The sequence below is a fragment of the Lagopus leucura genome, unplaced genomic scaffold (assembly GCF_019238085.1).
Source record: "Lagopus leucura isolate 7727_CA_CO unplaced genomic scaffold, USGS_WTPT01 Super-Scaffold_100051, whole genome shotgun sequence".
NCBI classification, from domain to species: Eukaryota; Metazoa; Chordata; class Aves; order Galliformes; family Phasianidae; genus Lagopus; species Lagopus leucura.
Genome location: NW_024962297.1, coordinates 1,806,516 through 1,829,784, shown reverse-complemented (window position 1 = coordinate 1,829,784; position 23,269 = coordinate 1,806,516). Strand labels below are relative to the sequence as shown.

The window sequence follows — 23,269 nt, the reverse complement described above, 5'->3', positions numbered from 1 at the left end:
CCCGACCTGGTGCCTGATGCAGCAGCCAGCAGCCCTGCCCGCAGCAGGGGTTGGAACTGGATGATCCGCGAGGTCCCTTCCCAACCCAACCATGCTGTGATTTTGTTAATTTTATCCTCTACCCTGGCACGATTCCGAGAAAACAACTCCATTACACGGCCATTAGTCTTTCTGCGTGCATCACTTTCCCTTCCCCAGCACGTTCCAGGCAGCCCCTCTCACCCTCAGCCCAACATTCACAGCTTTCGTTCTAAACCACAGCGGGGAGAGGCTCTGCTCCCAGCACAGCGCTGGCTCTCACCCACAGTCTCAAGTCCCCACACCTGGCTGCAGAGCAGTGCTCACACAGCACCAACCCGCATTTCAGCCCCCCCAGCCCCCTCCTCAAATGAGTTTGCAGGGAGTTTTATCCTCCACCAGAACAGAACAGGATCCAGCCCAACCAGGCGCCCCTCCGCCCAGCCCCGTCCACCTCCACAGAGCAGAAAGGTGGAACAAAGCCAGAACCAACCCCCCCCCAACAAAATGACACCAAGAAAGAACTAGAACAAAGAACTGTTTAATTGCTTAACCCTTTCTCTTCCAGGGACCAGAGAAACAAGTTTTCTGCTCCTAACGAGGGCAGTAAGGCTTGTGTGTTACCTCTACAACTGCAGGGGCAAAGTTTACGAGATGATCATCTTTAGTACTCGAAAAGGCTACAAATAATGGTCATTGCAACACTAAGAGAATCCTAGAGTCTCCTTACAGAGAGTCCATTGCTAGAATACAAAAATAAAGGAGGCATCCCTGTATATCCCAGGCTAGAAAGAGTTAACCAGAAAGAGCAGGAAGAAGCTTTCCCGAGGAGGGGGTCGAAGTAAACAGCAGAGGTCAATAAAGCAACATCTTCTCCCTACTTCCCCAGCATGTTTTTTCCTTCACCAATAAATACAAATTCCTCATTAACAAGCGACAAAGCAGGCGATCTGCCTGCAACAAGGGGGAAAGGGGCTCGAGGCAGAAAGATTTTTCTCTCCCCTTCTCTCCCATTATTATTTATCTTTTTAATCAAAGCAGCCATTAAGAAAAAGCAATCCACTGCAGAGGCAGGGAATCTTATAGCTCTCACACTGCAACTGGCAGGTAAAAAGAGCTGCACTGTCTCACCAAGGTAAAAACAACAAAAAATAGCTGCCACAGCAAAAGGTGAATGGGGAGGGACAGGTCTGTTCTTTTCAAAGCTCTCCTTCTCGGTCTCTGTTTACAAATCAGGTCTGTAGACATTGCCTACCGAAAGCTGAAAAAAAAAGTTTGATCGGGGTCGGGGGATGCATCTAATAGGAAAGCCTTAAGCAGAAAAGAAAAGGCCAGACCACATCAAAGAGACACTCAAGTGAGAAGAATTTTCTGCTGCCTCTGGGTTTTGAAAAGCACTGAGTGCCAGGGCACACCTGGGCTGGGGAGCCACGCACGGAGCCAACAGGTAAACTGAGAAACAAGTCGCATCTACTGCACTGGTACTGCATGAAAACAAGCAGATGTGCCCTCAGCAGCCAAGTGGCAGCGAGCATCTGTCCCAGGAGAGCTCTGCTTCAGCAAGAGAAGATGGAGGTGAGCCTGCCTGAACCAAGAAACAGGAATCTGCCATCCCAGCTCAGCAGAGCACGAGGGCAGCCAGCTGCTTCCTGGTGGTAAGGGGCACACTTCCACAGGACCAGGGCTTGCTAAGCTCTGCTTCAGCCACACGTGACAGAGCAGATGGACATTTCTGTCTGAGGGTAGAGATCAGATCCCAGTTAGCCTCACTGCGACTGCAAGGAGAGAGTGGGGGGGGGGGGAGGAAAGGGGGAAGTATCTCTCTGCAGGGAACAACAAGCATCCTTTGAGAGATGCTGTCAGCTATGAGACTGTGACCTCCTTCCCTCCTGCACAAGGCTCACTCATCTCATAAAGACTGTTCTGGAAGGGAGGAAAAGCCAGTTACCTTGATCAGTCAGCAGTGTGCAGTCTCTCTCATCAACGCCTGGCAGCCAGAAGCAGCCAGAGGAGGAAAGGGAGGCCTCTCATCCTTCCACAGCAGGAACAGGAAGACCAGGGATTGCACCACATGGAAGAACAGCCCTAATGCAGCACACATACATGCTCACGTACTCTCAGACACACATCTCACCCCTGGGACCAAGGCTAGCATGTTCAGACCTTCAGCAGTAAGAGACACAAGACAGTGCAGAGCAGTTCAGATCTCCAGGGGCTCTTTGGTCTTAGTTGATAGTCCTAGAAAAAAAGCAACCTCTTCAGATTCGGTTGTAGCACGGCTGTGTAAGATCTATTTGATATTTAGTGTTTGGCAACTGCAAGAGGGGAAAACAGAGCTGCACGTTACATGAGAAGGTAAGGAATGGAAGTACAGTGCTGCATTTCTAGGCGTACTCCTGGCCTCGCAGCCAGAGCCAGTGTGTGGAGAATGGGAAGAGGAAGGAGGTTTTCCTGAGAGGACCACCAATCCATCAGCTGTCACACCAGCGAGGCACAGCAGGCCCACCTGGGCCAAGACAGAGCAGCCAACTGCATAGAAACGCTGCTGTCTAAGAGCTCAGAGCATTGGGTGCAACATGTAGAGGTGGAAAAGTTCTCAGCTCCAACACTGGTGACAAAGAGAGCAGAAGGTGAACACAGCTACACACGCCTCAGGCAATAGAGCAGGTCTGCCATCATGCTGTTACCAGCCCCTCTCCTCAGCAGCTTTAGCTGCACAAGTCCTGGGCCTCCGATCTGACCTGCTCCCATTACTGTCACCTTTCTCCACAGGTTCACAGACCACAGAAGAAAGTATCAGAGCTGGGCAAACACACCCTGCCCCGCTGATTCATCAACTAAGACGGACGCCCAGGGACAAGACAGGCAATATCCAGTCCTTAACACAACACAGCCACGTATGATGGCAACATGTTAGAGATGGAAGCCAGAAGACAGACACTAAGGGACAAAACAGGTGCCTCGTGGCCAACAACCCTAAACCAGGGGCCTCTAGACAGGCTGGTAGCATAAGAGCAGAGTCAGGCTTGCAAGACCAAGATCACTGCAGTAAATTCATTCTATAACCCCTGCTCTAGGTTTGCATTTTATTCAGGAATTTAACATCCCTTCTGCAAATGCATGAATGCAGGCAACACTGCTCTGTGTCAGGTCACACAGCAGCTCTGGAGGAAGTCACCAGCTTACACTGCTTACGGACAACTCAAAGATCCCTGCTGGGACTAAGTTCCACTAAAGGCAAACCCCAGACTGCACTGCCATGCTGCTCAGCAGTGTGATGGGAGAAGGAGGAGGTGGTGGTAATGGTTTAAGGAGACGGCTGCTCCTGCCCCTGCCAGTTTGTCCTACTCTGTGCATAGTGCGATACAGTGCAGTCATTCATCAGAGAAAGTTCAGGACCAAGGAAACTAGGTTCCCTTTCAGCCAAACAATTAGAGGAAGGAGAGGCAGTTCTGTTTTAGCTGGGCCGGCACTGGACTTGCCCCTCTGAGCTGTCTTCATCATCTGAGCCTCCAGCCCCACCACTGGTCAGTCCTGTAATCCGGTACCCCATGTTCAGCAACATCACCTCCAGAGGGTCTGCATTCATTCGTCTCTGGTTAGCTTGGGAAGCACCTTCCATGTCTACAACCACACGGCCATTAAGGGTTTCACTCTGCAAGACAGGAAGGGAGAGAACTCAGCAAGGCAGGGATAGGACCAGAGGGGGGCTGCTACAGCTGCTGCAACCACCAGCAGATCCCAGCAGGAAAGATCGGGTCTGCGTTACCTCTCACGTCACCACGACTGTCCTTCCCTGCAGCTCTTACCTCTGGCCGGGGATTCCACAGCCGTACCACTGGGTCAATGCCGCTGGTGGCCAGGAAGCAGTAACTGGGATGAGGCTGGAGACAATTCACAATCGACTCGTCTCCCTGCAGCACTCTGACGAGGTTGGTGGTTTCTTTCTCCCAGATGAAGAAGGAGCCATCATCCGACCCACTGACAATGTACTGTGCATTGCTAGGGCGAAAGGAGCAGAACTGGAGATCACAGCTCAGAGCCAAAGCTAGTCCCCAGCAGACACGAGGATCCCAGCTGGCTTTTATAATCACTAGGCTGCTACCCTGGTGCCTACGGATCCAGATAAAGTTTTCTGTGTTGGTTCCCTCCATCCCCAGGATTCACGTTTTCAATCCTAGAATGGCTTTTCTGAAACAAAAGCCCAACTGAGGCCTCTGTGGATCTGCTCCTGTACCCACTATTCGTGCAGCCACACAAGGATGAGTGCTTGTCATCTTTCCCAACCCCACAAACCAGGGCCAGTGCCACTTTATGAACAGTGGCTCAGGCCTGGCACGAGGCTTTATCTGACGGACGAGAACATTCTGCTGCTGCTCCTACGCTTGTCCTGCATCCCTATAACGCTCTGCCAACGTACCTGCCAAAGAAATTGGCCTCTTTGATGTCTGTGGTAGTGTTACAGTGGCCACAGTATCGGAATTTGTAGTCGTAGCTGCGCTCCCTCAGCACCATCTCATCCTCTGAGATGGAATCCTTGCGGCCTGTGGCTCTCAGCCGAATGGGGCCACCCCCTTTCTTGTCCTCAGCTGGAAGAAGAACAGATTTCCCTCATCACAACCTGGGGAGGAACACATTCTGCACAACAGAAAGCACCTTGGGACAGCTCGACAATTTTATCAGGGAGAAGGGCTTAGAGCACAAGCTTCCTCCCATATTATCTCCTAGATACAAAAGACTGCCGCACACCGTCCTCTCACTTAAGAGCAAACCAGGACCAGACGCAAGGAAAAAACAAGCAGTTTTTGTGCACAGTAAGCATCTCTCAAAACCTGGAGCTTTACTTCACAGGGGCAGGTGAAGAAAACCCCTTGTCAGTTCACTAGATCTTACAGTCACCTTGAAGAACGGCAGCACTCACCATTATCACTTTTGGAGAAGAGGGCTGCGTTGATGTCTCTGTCCAATGCGTCGCAGGCGCTGCTGTGTGCTTGTTCTGGGAACTTCCCTTTAAAGTCATCCAGACACTCCAGCGCTTCCGCCACGTACTTGAGTTCAAAGAGACAGCGAGCAAGACGGAAATGGGCCTTCAGGTGGCACGGATTCAAGGATATGGCCTTCAGGCAGTCCCTCAAAGCGTCATAATGGTCCCCATCCCTGAAGAAAAGGGAAGGGTGGATTAGATAGCCAGGTAGAAACAGCTACATCCCCCGCTGCCGCTTCCCAGCACTCGCTTCGCTCCCAAGCTTGCTGTTCCCAGCACTGTGCAAGCAGACACACCACAAGCCCACATGTTAATGGCATTTGTGTGTCCCAGGGGCACCGTCTGACCGAGGCCGGCTTCTTGAAGGCACCTCCACGCGTACGCAGGCAGCCCTGCAATTACCACACAGGCAAGCCTGGCAAGCCTTGACCTGCCATTTTAAATCCGGCAGAGCAGAGCTCACTGCTACAGCACACTTAGGGAAGTCCTTTGAAGATGGAGGATGCTCGAGCCCTCTGGCCAAGCAGAGGCAAGGTCTCTCCTGCATGGTGAGCGGGGCTGCTCGGAGCACAGCAGCTCACGCGTGCCCCTTTGTGGACGCTCAGCGTGGCAACACGTTTATTTTGCCTGCCCACAGCCACTCACAGCCCGTGGGGAGGAACCACAGAACCACCACGTCCTGGTGGTTTGTATCTAAAGCAGCAGCCTTTTCTCCACTTTTATGGGGGAAAAAAACCAACAAAAACCCAAAAATCTTGAAGTATGGGAAATAAGCATGGCAGCAGATTGGTACTGAAACAAAATTTTTATGTCCCATTTGGTGTTACTGTTGACCATGCCTATTTCCCAAAATTCCATGGTGGCAGGAGTACCAGGCACCTCTGCTTGTGCTCTGGAAGCAGGAGAGACATGACAAGGCTTGCGTGCTGGTTCTCAATTCAGATTAATAAAGGCTGGGATATCTGGGTGGGCGCTGGCCACCAACTACAGTTCACATGTACAGTACCAAAGGTGAAGCACCTCGTCCATAAAACCTGCAGCAGAGCAGAAAAAACTTCTTGAGGTCTGTGTCTACCTTTGCAGTACTGTGTGTGCAGCCAGGAGACCAAAGGCACAACATCACACTGGTTTTATTCTAATAAAGACAGAATGGAGTTTACCTGTCGAGATGACAGATGGGCATCTCGCATTCGCAGAGCTGCTGGGGCCATTCACTGCCCCACCACCCTCCAAAACCCCTCAGACTGAACGACAGCCACAGACACCCCAACAAACTGCTGAAAGCAATCTAGAGAGTGATGCAGCTGGCTCTTATGAACAAGCTTTTGAAGGACAGCCTTGGAAGTGCTGTAGAGTATGCAGAGCATCTTAAGGAAGGTGAGCAAGGAAAGGTCAGGAAGTCAGAGCTTCCTTTACTGGATCTCTCTGCTACTCAGAATGAGACAAAAGCAAGACCTGCAGTGATCTGCAGGGTGGCCTATGGCTATTCCTGCTCTGGACATGAAGAGAACCCCTAGAGATTTGGGGTTGTCCAGCGTGGGTCACATTCCATCTGCTTCACTCTTCTCAGTGACATCCCAGCCTTCCTCTGCCATTTACCAGTAGCTGCTTCTAGCAGAAAAACACATCTCTGCACCTGAGAAGGTATCAGCTCAGCACTATTTGCATTCTAATCACTGCACACCACAGAAGCCCTCTGTGAATACATTTTCACATCATCCTGCTACTGAAAACTGTAGCAAGCAGTAGCTGACAAGCAGAAAGGTTCAGATCTGCCAACAAACTTTGGGAAAAAAAGACACCTGTAAGAAAAACATCATTCACTGAGATCAGCACCAAGCTTCAGCCTTCCATCCCTGAATTCCAACCTACTGTTGTTCTCCCTAAGAACATGGAGGTCTTTTTGAGGCATATCCCAAATCTCTGCTACTGCAAACCAGCCGGCAGGCCAGTTACCAACAGGCACAACAACTGCTGGCTGCTCTTCATCTTGGCAAGAAGATGGGAAAATTCAAACCAGGGACTTCCTCCTCACAAAGCAAATGTAGACGAAGGACCCCAGTTATTTTAAGCCACGCTACTCAGTCCTACTCTGCTCAAGGGGACAGATATTAAAATAACTCAGCTGTACCTTGCAGATGCAGCCCTGGCTGTTGGTCAGAAAGGACACTGCCCACTGCAGAGGCTAACAACGGGTTTGACAACAGTTGAGACAGAACCTCTCCCAGACTCTGAGGCACCACCACCACCTTGCCTCATATCCCTCAGGGAGGTCTGCTTCCAGCTGAGAGGAACACGGCTTAGCTGGGGTAACGTGGGAACCACCACTGGTGCCTCCAACTCCTGGGTCAAGCAGCAACCAGAGCAACTCCAGGCAGTCCTACAACAATCTGATATCACGACATATTATAATATAAAGTAACCATTACCTCATCTGTTGAGAGCAAGTTCACAGACATACTCTAATGCAGCACAGAGCTATCAAAAGAAACTCCAACGCCCTGGGAGACATTCACAGTGCTGCTGCTCAGAAGTGGAATTTTGGTTTCCTTTCAAACAGGAAAGGAACAGAACATTACTCAGCATACCAGGGGGCAAAATGACGAGCTGCTTCCAGGTGTGCTCACCTGCACAGTGTCTGTGGCCACGATTTCTCCAGCACACACTGCTGTACAATCTCCTTGTTCTGTGCCAGAAGCAAAGCACTTCAGGCTGGCTCCAACAACCATAAGGCATAAGGAGGCCTGGTGCTTCCAGCAGACAGCATGGCATTCGTGGCACTTGGAAGTCAAACAGCAGCACTGCCTGCAACACCAAGCTCTGACATTCCACGCTCTGCTTACTCACCACTTGCGCTTCATGTAGGCAGCAGCTCTGTTTCCATACAGCATGGCATTGTTAGGGGCTTTCTGAACTGCTTTGCTGTACAGCTGGATGGCTTGAGTCCACAGCTGGCAAGCAAAGGCCTCGTTGGCTTGCTGCTTGATTCTCTCCAGGTATGGAGGCAACTCCACCTGGGGACTGAAGGGAAAGGAAGGAGGAAAGTAGTGCAGGTAAGTCTCACTTGTTAACACTCCAGCCAGGTTAAATATCTGCAGTGTTTTGTTCTAGCTCAGCAAGCATTACCTCAAACTGGAAGTTTCAGAGACCCTGCACCTGAATAACCTGAGCTCAGGAAAAAGGCTTCGTTTTGGCCATCACTTGAGAGTTTGCAGTTTTTCTTCATATACAGAAATGCACCCAAAATTTAACGGTGGGCACTTCAAGTGTCTCATTCTCCTGACTCCACAGACACATCTTTGCTTTGACTGCTTTATATACATACACACACATCCCAACTTCCTTCAGCAGTGTAGAACAGATTGCAAATTCAAAAGGAAACCAAGCATGCGAGTTTGCAGGGCTGCACAAGGGCCAGGCTCAGCAAACCAGAACCAGCATCTCTGGTGCTGTAGTGGAGGGGCCATCTAGAGGAAGCAAGCTGAAAGCACTCCAAGTGACTCTGGTGGAACCTAGACGACCCATATATGGTATCATGCGACTGTGTCTTGACTTTTAACCACATCTCATCTGCTGGAGGAAAAGCAGTCAGCAAGATGTGCTGTATGTCTGCTTCTGCTTCATCCCAACTGCACTTTGCTCTTATGGGGCAAAAAAACCAGCAGGAACGGTGAGGAGGAGGAATGCTCCCTCTATTCTTAGCTCACTGCAAGAGTGAAAGCACCACTGCCATTACTGCAAGGAAATGTTCAGCGTCAAATGCAACAAGTTGGTGCCAAAAAATAAAAACCAGCCAAGGGAAGCAAAGCTCTTTCAGCCTGATTCCCATATATCTGACCACAGTTCCTGTCAGTAGGGAAGTAAAATTGCTCAGGACAACTAAGCACACCTTGCTTTAAGGCTCCAAAAGGCATTTTTTAGTTTTGTCTGCAGTAATTCTAACAGACCACGCTTCTCCTAGAATGCCACCATCTGATTTGACTCCTGTTCATTGCCTGTACCCCAGGAGCAAATACAGCCCTAAGGCTGAGACCACCTGACAATCAAGTCAACACAGCCAGTGTTGCACTTCACACCTTCTTAGCAGCACCAACCCTGCAAAAAGGACGAGGATGTGACCAAAGCCTCCTGCTTTCCTTCAGGTAGATCTATTGCCTCACCTCACATGTGCTCTTCCTTCTGACAGGCGGAAGCCATTGCTGTGGAGATGGATGCCATTCGACACACCATTGGTAGAGGTTTTTCCATTCTGCACTTCTAAAGGTTAGGGAAAAAAAAAAAGGACACAAACGTGCTGTGCATCGATGCAGATTACACAGACCAATCCCTGAAATTCTGGGTTTTACTTTACAGCACAGCTGAACCAATGCCACAGCATCATTCAGGGCAGAACGAAACAGACTTCTATGATTCCACACTTCCATAGTCCACCCCTGTCTTCTGGTGCTTGGGTTTGAGTTGTCTTCTTATATGTACCGCAAAATCTCAACAGAAGTAGAGCAAAGAAGATGAATGGAACTACTGGGAAAGTCCAGTGAGGGAGTTCCAGGCACTTCTCTCTCCTTCCTCACCCTACTGCTCAGGGAACACCCTCAAGCTGAAGCAATCCTCTGGGTGTCATCCAGATCACTTGCCATTGCGATAGCAAATACTCAAGTTTTATACACTGCAATCTGTGCTGCTGCTGGGAGTGCTCCTGCAGCCACTCCAGAGGCTGGGAAACTGAGGACAGTGTCCAACTGCTCAGCTGTAGAGCTCAGAGCTTTCAGTGTGCAGACATCATGCACATGAAGGACAGGTGCTGCCTTTCCACAGTCCTTACCTGAACTTTCTGTACCCAGAAGGGTGGAGCGTTTGCTGAAACTGTACCACTACAAACCTGTTCAAACTTCTTCCTGCCATGTAAGGCATGACCTCATTGGATACCAGAGTACAGATCACCTGCAGGCATTCAGGACAGAAGAACAGCAGGCAGGGCATCTCTTTGCTACCAGGATGTGAGTGCTAGATTAAGGCCCAAGGCGAGCTGAGTACACAGACTGAACTCTGAGAGCAGAGCTGGGCAGGAACACTCCCTGATAAGAGAAGTCCTGTGCCCCAGGGACAGAGCACTAGGCATTCACTGCATGGTGCCTGCAGGATCTGTGTACCAACAGGCCCTGTAAGAAACAGGGCCAGCAATAAAAAGGCTCTTGGATTTACTTATTTGTCAAGTAAATGGCTTTTTGAATCAACTAGCTTACCAGCAGGAGGGAGATTAATGCCAGGCCAGATTCTTAGACCAGGAAAGAGATTGCTCTGTCTCCTTGCTAATGGGTGCTTAAAGGGATAACAGCTGCATTCTACATTTTATATAAAATAAAATAAAAACATTGCACCACTTTTTTTTTTTTTAATGTCTGTCTACATAAAAAGTTTTTCCCCCTTAGTTAAAGGCAAGGCATTAGGACTTAATCACTCTACAAAGTCTGCTTTATCCCTTAGGTACAGCTTTAAGCGTTCTCTTTAGTTCACACATGCAAACAATTCTCAACAGCTCATTTCTCCCCTCAAGACACACGTTTCCACAGAATTTTGTCACCATGTGTAAGAGTTTTAGAACTCAGAGTACGAGCTGCAATGCAGAAATAGCCCAGCAACAGCTATGCCCTACTTCCTTTCCTTCCTGCCTGCCCGGATGGGGGCTGCACCCTGAAGAGAGTCGTGTAGAACATGGTTTCACTCTGCCTTCCACTTAATTGATGCCAGCATCACACTTACCCCCTGAAGTATGGCATTTCTTTGGGAGGAGGAAAGTGTATGGCCGCTGTTTGTATGTGAGATCAAACAAATAGACCTAAGAAAAGAAGAAAGAAGTTGACAACAAAAAGTCAGTGATACACAGGATACACTCAAAGGACAGCAATGAAACAAAGCTGGATGGCTCCACATTGGTGTCAGTAATATTTCCCGTTGTCTATCCTGTTTACAGACAGGTGCACGTAAAATAATGGCAGTACCAGTGTCTTGCTGCATTCCAGCACTGGATTTATAAAGGACACCTCTGAGAAACAGGAGCCTTGTCTTCCTCATAAGGTTCAAACCAATCGATTCAAAAAGTTCAAACACAAGAAGATATTTTAACCATTAAATTAACACAGTGATCATAAATAATGGCAGGTAAGAAGCAGCCCACTAGAGCTTGGGTCAGTGGTGACCCAACAGACACAACTGTACGTGAAGCTTCCTGCCAAACTCTTGCCCACTTCTTACCTGCTCCCCTCCCATGTTGACTAAGAGCTCGGTGCCATCAGGACTGAAGGTGACATACGTAGCCACAAGAACCCTCAGCCTGTTGTTGTAGTCTGGAAGCTTCACTGGAAGGTGTCCTGCAGAAGGAAGAGGTCCACAGGATTGGAGTAACTCAGAACTGTTTGTCCTACACCAGCCCCGTGCTTTTACAAGAGGTTGTTAGGAGAGCAAAAGCACAAAGCACACACACCAAGCCATCTCCCATTTCCTGCCACTGCCTGCTGAATCCTCCCACCACTCAGATGTATGGAGCTGCCTTTTCATGTGCTGCACATGTTATTTCTGCAGGGCTATTTCCATGTGAAGGAAGACCAGATTACAGCCAGCTTGCTAACTGAAGGCCACAGAACGCAGCACATCCTGGCTTTATGGATCCACTAAGGATTTAGCTTCTGTGATTTGTGACCAGCTGCAAACAAACACCTCCATTTCTGACTGTCTAGTCAGGTTTCCTTAATAAAGCTCTCAGCACAATCAGGCCAAGGCTCCTAAATATTCAGCTCACACAAGAGTTCTTTTGCTTCAGACAGCAGATGTGTTGCATGACCAATTCAGGGGACCCACGAAATCCTCCAGTGGGACTCATCAGAAGTGAGGCTGTCAACACTGGTCTGCTGGATGTGTTGGTCTAAGATATTAATAAAAAAACAACCACCACCTACAGACATCTTGGGAAACAATCATAAGCAATGAGCACTGGAGAAGAATGCCATCTACACTGCCCAGACAATGCATTCCCAACTCCTCAGCTGCTGGATGGAGACAAGCCACTTCTGTGCCAGGAAGATTTTGAACAGCACCCTTGCTGGAACCGGTTCCAGAAGGATGTCTAGACTCCTCAGGTTATCCAGGCCTTGACTTTGCAATAAAACTGACAAAAAGACATTGAAGACATTTATGCTAGACAAAGAGAAAGGCCAGCTCACCAACACACATTGCTGCCAAGTCAGGGAAGGCAGGCCGGTAGCACAAGCAAGAATTCACAGCACAGAAGCAAAATAAGCCACAATTCTGTAGAACATCCCTCTATTAGAGAAGCATTCTTCCAAGCAGTGGTTTCTCATGTGATGGGCAGAAGTCAGGCCTTAATCTAAAGCCCATCAGTCTCTCCCAGTACACACATCCCAGTACCTGCCACGTAGTACTGCGCTGCGCCATCCGGGAGGGGCTTCTGCCGGTCACAGAACGTGTGCACCCCAGCTGAAGGACACTGCTTCATGCTTTTCCTGGCCAGAAAGAAGACCATTCTTACCATCACAGCACTCAAGCTGGAAGCCTGAGCTCTGCTGACACTGTCTGTTCATACATAAGCAGAAGCCCTCACACCTGTGCAATCCCAGACCTGCCTCACACCACCCCATGAACTCGCTTGGATGAAAAAGACTCCGGGTGACTTTTCTGAGTAGAACAGCACAGTGAGACCAGCCAGTGACAGACCACTGCTCCTCCTCCTCCCCACCAAAGCCTTGCACAGATTTCTGTACCACTCACGTCTGCCAAGAAGGGCCACAAAGGCCAGCTGCTGTTACCTGTGGTTGTGGATCATCCGTATGTCATAGAGCCGCACAAAGGGGCCACTTGCCCCTACTGCTAAGTAGTTGTTATCCTGGGGGTTGACCGTGAGGCATTTGGCTTCCACCAGCTGCCCACAGTACTCTGTCAGGTCGATCAGGACTTCTGAACGCTTGCTGTTCTCTCGCAGATCATACTGCCTGCAAAGGGAGGAGAGAATCAGGCCACCCATGTCACCAGAATCATAGAATCATAGAATCACCAAGGTTGGAAAAGGCCTAAAAGCTCATCCAGTCCAACCGTTCGCCTATTACCAATAGCTCCCACTAAACCACGTCCCTCAACACAACATCCAGCATCCAGCAGAGAATGGCAACAGCAGGAAAAGGAGTGTAGCTTTCCACCAAGCTGAAGGCCACTCAAATCACCACAGTGGTGTTGTTATCTGCCTTCCTCCCTTCCATTTGATACAGCCATTCCTTCCTTGGGCTCATTTTCAGAGGAGGAAAACAGATCAGCTGGGTAGCATCTTTATCAAATGCATCTGCATTTCAAGACGATTCCTTTCAGTTGCAGGGAAGAGATGAGCTGGAGCTCACAGTATTGAGACTGTCTGTCTTTCAATTTATGCCTAGTACATACTGCAATGGATGGCTATCCGTTTCATTTCAGGGCAGAATGACTTCAGTACCTGATTAGCCCATCTTCTGCTGCGCTCCAGAAGGTGTTGGGCCACATGGGAGCTGTGGCAATCCGCTTAACTCTGTTGGTGTGATCTCCAAACATGTGGATGGTCTCCTTGACAGTCAAGTCATGGACGTGCACCTTGGAATCTGCAGCTCCCGTGATGAGGATCCGATCCCCCGAATGCGGCAGGAACTGGGGAAGACAGCTGTGACATTCACACTACATTCACACATGCTGCTACGCACTTTCAAGAGTCCCCACTGACAGCAGCACGCAAAAAGGTCTCTTCATCACATATCTTTAGTTCCTGATTAGCTACAACCATTCCCTCTGACTGTACAGAGAGAAGGAGCCAAGTTCAGGAGCTGCGTGAACTGAGAGCATAAACTGGGCAGCACAGGTAACAGATGTAATGCCATTTTCCTCATGTTAGAATTATTAAATGACTGGGGACAGGGGAATGGATTGCTTGCATTAAAGTGCTTCCAGCAGCTTCTAAGGCGCTGCTCTCTTGCTCCCCTGGTTGCCCACTCTTTTACCAACCCAGTCCTCCTTATCACAATGACACACCTTGACAGAAAAGATGTTTGCAGTATGTCCTGTGTGCATAGAAAGTAGTTTCTTGTGGTGCAGAGGATCCCATACAATGGTATGCTGGTCATCTGAGCCAGAGGCCAACAAGCTAAAAGAAAGAGAAAAGAAGTGTGCATCTCGTATTCTCCTGTCCTGAGCTGTGATCAATTCCTAAGACTGGTTCAAGCACAGGCAGTCATTAAGCTAATTCAGGTCAGAGAAACCCCTCTTCCTCTCTCTTTTCACAGCTATGTTTTCTTTATGCTTCCCACATACCAGCCAGCTCAGGAAACTAAACCAGCCAAATAGCAATTCCACTGAAAATAAAGCAAGGCTGGTTTTTATCTGCATTTAGCGTCCAAACCCAGCTCACCACAGGTTCAGATGTCACAGCAGAAACACCAGGAGCATTTGGTCAGCAACAAAACACAGGGCCTCCATTTCCATTATCAGCCTGGCTGCATTAAGTGCTCCTGCATGCAGCACGCCCAAACTGAAGGCAAGCCATTCATGCAGGACTTTGGATGTGCCCAAGCAGTCCCAAGGCAGGGCTCACTCAGTGACTCACAGGCTGCTTTTTCAGCACAGGGTGTGGCAGCCATATTACAAAGCACCTCTATCTTTGCCTTATACATCTACCTCTGGTGAAGCAAAAGAATCTGACATCTGCACCCTCAGCTGTTTTACACGTATTTCCTTGGAGCCGGAGCTCTCACAAGTACATGAAATTGCCACTGGTAAGTAATTTTGAAGACTATCAGACAGCAGGCTTGGGTTTTATAAGAGGCATGTCAGGAAATATAGGCTCTTCCTTCCATCCAGTTCTTTCTCATGCAGATTTGACTCAGTTGACTGAAATGCTTGGTGTTCTCTAGAAGTGCAGAGAGGGGCAAATGCTCGGCCTCCTCTCCTGGTGTATCTGCTCCCAGCAGCAGCCCTTAACAGCATGGGGAAGGAGGTAGGGAAATGTCACTTCTCACCAGCTGGGCAAATCCTAAAGATCCATTCCAATCCATAAAACCACTGAAGAGAAGAGAAGCAGCCTCCAATCTCCCCACTGTAGTCCCACCACCTCCCTGACTCACGGGACTCTTCCAATAACGTACAGATACAGTTACCAAATTCAGCTTTGATGTGAGAGCTCTACTACACATCAAAACTTGGAGTCTGAGCCTTCACCCCCTTTACCAGCAATGGGAAGCAGATGCTTATGATTACGTGACCTACATCCAACTCTTGGGAGAACGCGGGCTGTCAGATCCCCCACAACAAGCTGCATACTTACTCTCCTTTTTCGTTCCATTCTAGACAGTTGACACATCCAGAGTGACCCTGAGCAAGAAAAGGGAAGACGGAATTAAACCTCAGAGCTGCTCTAAGACAACACACAACTTCTTCCAATACACCCAGCTTTCTATTCCAGGCCTGCTGAAGGACACCCACACGGCAGATCAGCACCTCTGGAAAAGACAGACTTGCTACAAGCAGCTGGAGCAGAAAAGGCACAATGAAACAAAAGAAACAACAACCTAGCATTGGATATAATGGCAGATCAGCCTCAGAGGCCACTGATGATATCCTGCTGCATGCACAGAAAGGTGACTTGGCTTCCACAGCCCTTGGCTAGGCTGACAAATTACATGTACAGGTTCTCTGGGATTGCAAGGAAAATGCATTTCTGATAACTCTCTTAGAAGCACCTTGCTGTTGGGTGACTGTATCATACATCTTCAGCCAAATTAGCTCACAACTGCAACAGGAAAAACTCAGAGAGCACTGAGCAGCATTTGAGATCAAAGCTGTGGTTGAAAAGGGAGATAGGAATTCCTTCCTCCCTCAGATCAAGACAACCCTAAAATTTGTGTCAGGTTGCAAACCTATTCTTAAGACAACACTATGCTTCAGCATTACAGCTGAATATCTCGAGCAGCTGACAGTTGCCCACTCCACACACCACCGCTGGGGTTCTGCTGATGCACACCAGCTAAAGGCTCCTGCAGATGCGTTAGGTAATGCAGAAAGCTCACACAGGATCTCACAGAGCCATTCCTGGTTTTAACACAGTTTAGGGCACTAAGCAGTCAGCATCCCTCTCTCATACAAGAGAGAATTCCAGCTGTGCTTTCTCTAGTAAATTGAACAAGTAGCTCTGTTTGCTCCCTGAATGCTGCCCACTTACCTGCAGTTCTGCTTCCAGGCCCAGGCGCCGGATGAACGGGTCGGTGACGTGGTAGTGCCTCTCAAAGCCCAGTGCACCCCGCTCCTGCAGGCAGCACAGAAGGGTTACATTGATTACAGCAAGCAAAACGTGCATCTTTATTATTATTATTATTATTTAATTTATGAGAAAAGGTTCAAGAACAGTACAAATCAATTTGGGACCCTGCCAGGCATTGGGGTGCCCGTGGCACTGGGGCACGTCCTGTGGTAGGAAGACATCACTCACATCAGCAGGCAGGTCGTTTGTGATGCTTGCACCTGGAGTGGTTTGAAATGATGGCTACTTAATTACCAGGCAGCCAAGATGAGGATTGAAGGTGCCCACACCAAGACAAAGCTGAACACTTCTGCCAGAAATGGAAGATAAAGAGGCTGCCCATCTCAAACGCTTGGCAACTATTCCACAACCAATGGACTCCTGAGTCCACAGCACTGGATTATTGCTGCTGAGAAGTCTGGCAGCACACAGGATCTGTCCTGAAGCACAAAACATCGCTTTGCAACCTGAGTCAAGGCCTTGTGACCTCAGCAGTTCCACGTCATCCTCACAAGTCTCCCACCACCAATGGGAAATGTACTGGGCAATGTCACAGGACAGCACTGAGGTGGTGATTTCATCAGAAATGGGGCAGGAGCTCAAGCTGCAGCTCCACAGCACGGCCTGCTCTACTGGGAAGAGAACAGCTGCCACAGAACTGCGTCAGTGCAAATGAAGGTGAAGAAAAGCAGGACAGTTGTTTCCCCTGCGATCTCCCAGAGTTCACAGACGCGTTAGCAGATGGCTTTAGTGAAAGAAGGCTGACAGCAGAGAACAGGGAAGGCAAGTCATATTTCGGATGGAACACCTACCACTGAGGAGAGCCTCTCTGCCAGCACCCAACTCAGCCCCAGTCCCCCCCAATGACACGCTGCAGTCAGCGAAGACGACCTGAACCTTTGTCATCTCCATCTACAGGTGACAACACTGACATCAGTTTGTACTCATGGTGCTGGGAACACGTCAGCAGTTGCAGAGTGGACACGAAGAACGAGTGTGATACGTGGCAGCTCTGAGATCACTGTTAATCATGAACTCCATCACTGCCCCAACATGGAGACAGGCATAAGGATACTGGAAACAAACAAACTAACTCACATGGGCTTTGTAGTAACTTCCATGACAAACTTCAAACCCTGAGACGTATTTTTAAGGGTAGCATTCCCAAAACACTCCCAGGTCCAGAGCGAGGTGCTGCAGTTATAATTGCCTTGCTGCTGCAACCTCAGGAGCTTTGTGAGCTCTGTGCAGTCAGATATTGCTTTTTCTACAAGGAACTGTCAGACTTAGCAACCTTCCCAAGGTCACACATGAAAGTCTTTCAGAGCAGTCGGTGTGAAGAAGTCCCAGGCTAACACAGAACCATCCCCTCCTCGTTAGGCAGCACAATATATCTTTGCACGTGGATTAAATCACAGGCTTGTCGTGCAAAGTTTGGGACCAAACTGCACAGTGAAGTGGGGGATGCAAGCTCCCAGTGCCTCTTTCCAGTCACCAGCAGTCCATTTTCATGAATGCTGATTACCAGAAAAGCTGCAAACGCTTTAAGGCCTCCCAGTCTAAGCAATAATTGCCTATTGTGTCTGCTGTAGCTGGTCCTTTCACGTTAGGACATATTTCACTAATGCAGCCATCAGATGACTGATCTGACCACAGCTGAAGTTTTTTCCTACACAGAGGAAGCAAAAACACCACTTCTTTAAAGGAAAAGAAAGGCAGCAAGCAAAGGAGACAAGAGATGGAGAGATCATTAGCCTCACTACAGTCAGAAAATACCTTTGATGGCAAGATCACACAAAAAGAACACAAAGAAGCAGGCAAAAAACCCATGAGGGAAGCTAGCTAAGGGTCCTTTGTGCTGCCCAAACACAAGTAGCCAGGTCTCTGTCTTCAGTGCTGCACTCTAAAGGAACTGATCTGCTGATGTTGAGCCAGCTCGGTGTGTTCCTTCTAGGGAGGAAAACCGTATCCTTGTGATGCCATTCTGTGCCCCAGCGCCTCATTAAGCAGGATGACAGGCCCTGTACATTTGTTCTGCTAAGCTCCTTATGCAGCTTAGCAATATGCAAGTAGCAGAGATCCCTTCAGAGGTGAAGGCAACACGGGCGCCGCACAGCCCGGCAGCAGAGCTGACTGCTGAGCGCTCTGCACCCAGCGCAAGGAAGGCAGCTCACACACCTTGATCTGCCTGTGGATGATGTCTCGAGTTATGTTTGCTTTCGCCATCCTCTTGCAGTGGGGTGGATGAGGAGAAGCTACTGGAAGAGCCGCTGTGCAGCCGAGCATGCCAACAGAGCAGAGATCCACACCATGGGCATCTAATTACCTGCAGGACAAAACAGGGAGGGAATAAAGACAGGCAGACCAACGTAGCAGGTCACTCATATACAACAACAGACAGCATCAGGCGCTTCCTTGCCCTCCCTCAAGCCAGCAGTGGCCAAGAACTGAATGCAGGCTGTAGGAGAAACTTAAGGATGGGGAGAAGCAACACAGGGCTGAGGAACAGCCAATTCAGGAGCCCCCTCTCTGGACTGCAAGCACAACTCCAGCCTAGAAAAGCCACTCTGCTCCGCCTGCAAAGACCCTGCGTGTCCACACCAGTGCTGCTCCACAGCCTCTCCCGCTTCTGTCCGATTTCACTCCTCTCATTACACCACAAACACACAAAGCACTGACATTTCTGGCAACCTCCCCTCTCTCATTTGCCCTATTCGATCACAGTAACTATTCTGTTGCAAATAATCAAACACAAGCGCTCCTCAGAAGCCCTAACAGCTCATCATCAGGTGACACAACCACCAGAACACCCCATCACACCAGCAATAGAAAAAGGGGGATCTTTTTAAATGGTGTTGCTGGGAGAAATTCGAGGCTCCCACCCCGTTTTGCCCTACATAAGCCAAGGGTTCTGAATCCTCTTTCAGCGAGCACTGGCAAGCAGAACAAGCCAAAAATGCTCTTGAACAAGGAAATGCTGATTCACTGAAATGAGACCATTTCATGGTGACAAACAGCCCTGTGACCCTGCAGGAACATCACTGAACCCACAGACAGCAGAGGAATGGCACAGGAGCACAGCATGGGCCAGATCTTCTCACTGGCAGCTCTCAAACACGACGTTGGAAGAAGCAGAGCTGTTTGCAGGCCGGTGAGCAGCTCTCGTGGCTGCATGAAGCCCTGTTGCGTACTGCTGCAACGAGCTGAGCTTCTGCTGAATGCCAGCACCTGCTGAGCGAAGGGCACCCAACCAGGGCTCCCAGGAACCCAGCACACAGCCTGGAACTGCCCCCAACCACCAGCAGCCATGTGTCTGTCCAACCTGCCATCACACATGTGTTTAATCCACGCTTCTCATACTCCAGAAGCAGCAGCAGCAAGGCTGGCACACACACACAGGAAGAGGCCTCACGTTCTGAGCATCCTCAGCATCATTTACTCCCGTGTTAAGTAATGGTTGCTCCACTCACGGGCTTAATAGCAAGAGGCACCACTGTGAGTACATTTCCTCATCAATATTTCACACTGATCCTTGTAGTGGGATGACTGAGCTGTCAGATTTTGATACCTGCTCTCTAGCTTGCCATGCAGGCTTAGAATTGGTTTTGTTCTGCCTGTTCATGGAGATCAAGTCTACAAGGAGACAAAAGCAGCAGCAAACAAGCAGGGCTCCCTCTCCCATGCAGCCCAAGCCAAGGCAGAACCAGGAGCACGGTCTGCAGGGCAGGTGGGTCTGCTGCTTGCAGCACAGAGGTTAAATGGGAAACCAGGACAGTCCAGCAGATTCTCATGGCCAGCTTGCCACAACCATCCCAGCCATGTTGAACAAGCCATGCTGCTGGGCACTGCCAGCAGAACATAACCTGGTTTCCAGAGCCTCTCCTGCTAAGTTCTGCAAGCAGAAGAAGACCGCCAACACAAAAAGCAGCTCCGCACCCAGGCAGGCTGCAGGGACGAGCGCTATCTGCAATCCCTCACCCCTGTTCCCCCCAGCCATCGCCCCAGCAGGCCTCTACCCACCCTCCAACCAGCCTGGATCCCCACCAACCAGCCTCACACCAATCCTGTGCAGGGCTCCCTCCGCATACACACAACAGGGCACGACCTGCCACCCCTCTGCAGCGCAGTGCAGGGCTACCTGCCACGCAATGCCCCACGTCTCACACCTCAGCTCCCCTCCTCCTCCGCACACAGCAGTCACACGCTGCGCTTCCACAGCGCTCTTCTGCAGGAATCTGTGAGCAGGGCCTGATGACAGCGAGAGAACTCTTTCCAGAGAGGAGAACAATCCACCAGCAGCACAAAGCGCAGCATAAAGAGATGGGAGGGACAATATTCCAGTAGATCCCAGCGTCCCAACCTTGCTGGAAGCTTTCCACCCATCTCAGAGCTACGAAATCAGAGCAGGCAGTCTGGGCAGCCCTTCCTCTTAAAGCACAGCTCAGCTTCCTACAGATCTTTGGACGCCCAGCAGACCAAGGAGCAAAGCAGGCGGTCACCTCCCCAGTGACAAACACCCAAAGCTCTCTGCAGTACTTTCCACAGCCCTGGGAGCACTTTTAGCAGATCTCTTAGCTCTAGTCATGCTAGCTTCTAAGCACCTCCTTTCTATTCAACATATCCACCATGAAAGCTCAGCAGGTGACCCAAAGGATGCACGCAGCAAAGCAAGACACACACAGAGCCCACACCAAGGAGCCCATTTGCTGCTGAAGAGGCTACAGCAAAACCATCAGCACAGTGCCTGTCTATTCTTTGACTGTATGAGCAGCCCGGTCAGAGGAAGCATCAGCACAGCCCCAAACCCTCTGCCCCTTGAGACAGATTCCCTTCTCTCCAGCAGCTCCACACAACACTGCGCCCGCTCCAGAATCCTGAAGCACACCTCCTCTGTCAGAGCACAGCAGCGCTCTGCAGTTTGACCTCTCTCCCAGCCAGGATTACAGCTGTGCTGTGGAGCATCCCAGCAGCGCTCGGTGGGTCGCAACACGAGATCAACACATCTCAACTTTAGTTCTTCAGAGGTAAAGGTCAACAGAGTCGGGGATGAAATCAGCCCTCTGGTTTACAAAGTGGAATAAGACAGAGTTTTAAGTAACATATCCAATGCAAAACTGACTTTAAACATGCTCTTACCAAAGCCAGGCACTGGCCAAGTGCACCTAACACAGTGCGATGCCCCAACATGAGCTTTCTAGCATTTGATCATTAAAAACAACCATCACGACTCATGAAAAGAAGGGATGAAGGTCCAGTGACAAGGAACAGCTGAGGATAAACCTGTGCTGTCACTCCCAGTGATGATCACACAAGCAGCTTCACCTTCCTGCGCCTCAGAGATCACCACAACCTCTACTGCTCCTGTATCACACGACTGCTGCAGCACGTTTCACCACCACCTTTCAAGGGCGCCTCCGTGTCTCTCTTTTGGTCCTCCAGTCTCAAACCAGAGGCAGCCTTCCCTCACCCTCACTGTGCCAAACCCAACTGGGACACCCCACGTACAGCTGCCACCTCATCCACCCAACAGCCTTTTCCCAAACATAAAGAGGTTCATCCCACCTGTGTTGAGCTGCAGTCCACTCGTCTGCCTCTCCTGCTCTGGCCACACAAAGCTCCAGGGGACAAAAAGAAAAACAAAACAAAAAAAAAAACCCACCCCAAAACTTTCGCAACACTTGGCCTTTAAAATCTGCAGTCAAAAATTAACAAGCCCCAGATTTCTGCAGGCTGTGGTCCCGAGATCTGCTGGGCTGTATTTACACTGACAGCAACTTCAGAGCCCTTTAAGCTCCTGGAAAAGTGCTCTTCCAAAGAGGTGCTGGGAGGGGAGGGTTACCAGATTTTACCAGATTCTCTCACTTTCCCCAGCTCTTCTAATCTTCCTGAGACACTTGCTCAGAGTCTAGGAACAAAGTGCCACCATTCGCAATGCAAACAATTCAGCTCTTCTACTATTGAACGGTCCCAATGCAGCCAGAATTTGGGGGTCTGTTCTTTTGCTTGAATGCATTTTCGTTTCACAGCGCCCCCCACACAGCCCTACCTCACTCACACCTGCAGCAACGCAGCGACACAGACAACTTAACGCTTCCAAATCCAAACCACACAACCCGCTGCCCTTCCGAAATCAGCAGGGACACAGCATCTCCACCAAGCAGCTTAAGGAGCAATCTGCTTCCTGACTGTTTGGATGAGCCCAAGTTTTTCGGTCTTCACGCTCAAGGTCATCGAAAAAAGCAGCACTTTGTGCACGACGAGGCTTTGCGGATCCGTGATTCATCCCAAAGGAAGATTCCTATGACCCTCCCCTTTAGCATCTCTAAATTACTTCACTCATCCAAACACCACTTGGAGCCCAATCCCATGACCCAGCGGGCTTCTTTAGACTCACAACTTACTTCCTTTATACCTTGACCTCCTGAGAGGCCATGGGTCAAATCAGAACATACGCATACAGATTTATTAACAAACCTAGGGGAAGGAGAGGAGGCGGCAGCAGACAACGAGTAAAAGGAAGGTTTTGCTCCAGCTGAAGGTGCTGCCGGGAGCAGCGGTCGCTCCCCAGGCACTGCACACAGAGCCAACAGGAGACGGGCAGCTTGCAGAGGAGCGCAGGTAAGAGATGAGACCCGACGGACCAGGAGCGGCATCAGGCAAACTTTGAGCTGCACCGCAGGGTGGGCAGATCGACGGCAGCCCTGCGCCCTCCCTCCTGCCGGCGCTACAGAGATGGGGCAGGGCAGCAGGAAGGGCAGGGCTGCCCTTCGGGGAGCAGAGCAGCGGGCGAGCAGAAACTTTCCGCCTCGGGGAGGGAGAGGTGAAGGCAGAAGCGGGGGGGCAACGCCGTAATGCTCCTAGGGGGGAGGTGGGGGAGCACAGGGCTGTGGGTCAGAGGGGGGCGGGAGGAGGACGGGTGCAGGCCAGGAGCCGGGGGCTGAGGGCAG

General features: G+C 50.1%; 1 protein-coding gene across 1 annotated transcript in view; it reads right to left on the bottom strand.

The window, feature by feature from the left end:
• Positions 1-543: 543 nt before the first annotated feature.
• WDTC1 (WD and tetratricopeptide repeats 1) overlaps positions 544-23,269 on the bottom strand; it is a 23,029-nt gene continuing 303 nt past the window's right edge. Inside the window, exons 2-16 of the mRNA XM_042885566.1 lie at positions 18,501-18,648; positions 16,245-16,328; positions 15,351-15,397; positions 14,063-14,174; positions 13,497-13,684; positions 12,823-13,005; positions 12,425-12,519; positions 11,255-11,370; positions 10,763-10,838; positions 9,163-9,259; positions 7,850-8,023; positions 4,940-5,175; positions 4,439-4,607; positions 3,828-4,020; positions 544-3,673 (exon numbers count right to left, since the gene is read on the bottom strand). Of these exons, the coding sequence (XP_042741500.1) occupies positions 3,476-3,673; positions 3,828-4,020; positions 4,439-4,607; positions 4,940-5,175; positions 7,850-8,023; positions 9,163-9,259; positions 10,763-10,838; positions 11,255-11,370; positions 12,425-12,519; positions 12,823-13,005; positions 13,497-13,684; positions 14,063-14,174; positions 15,351-15,397; positions 16,245-16,328; positions 18,501-18,608 (2,076 nt within the window). The 5' untranslated portion in view covers positions 18,609-18,648 and the 3' untranslated portion in view covers positions 544-3,475. The remainder of the gene's footprint in view (positions 3,674-3,827; positions 4,021-4,438; positions 4,608-4,939; positions 5,176-7,849; positions 8,024-9,162; positions 9,260-10,762; positions 10,839-11,254; positions 11,371-12,424; positions 12,520-12,822; positions 13,006-13,496; positions 13,685-14,062; positions 14,175-15,350; positions 15,398-16,244; positions 16,329-18,500; positions 18,649-23,269) is intronic.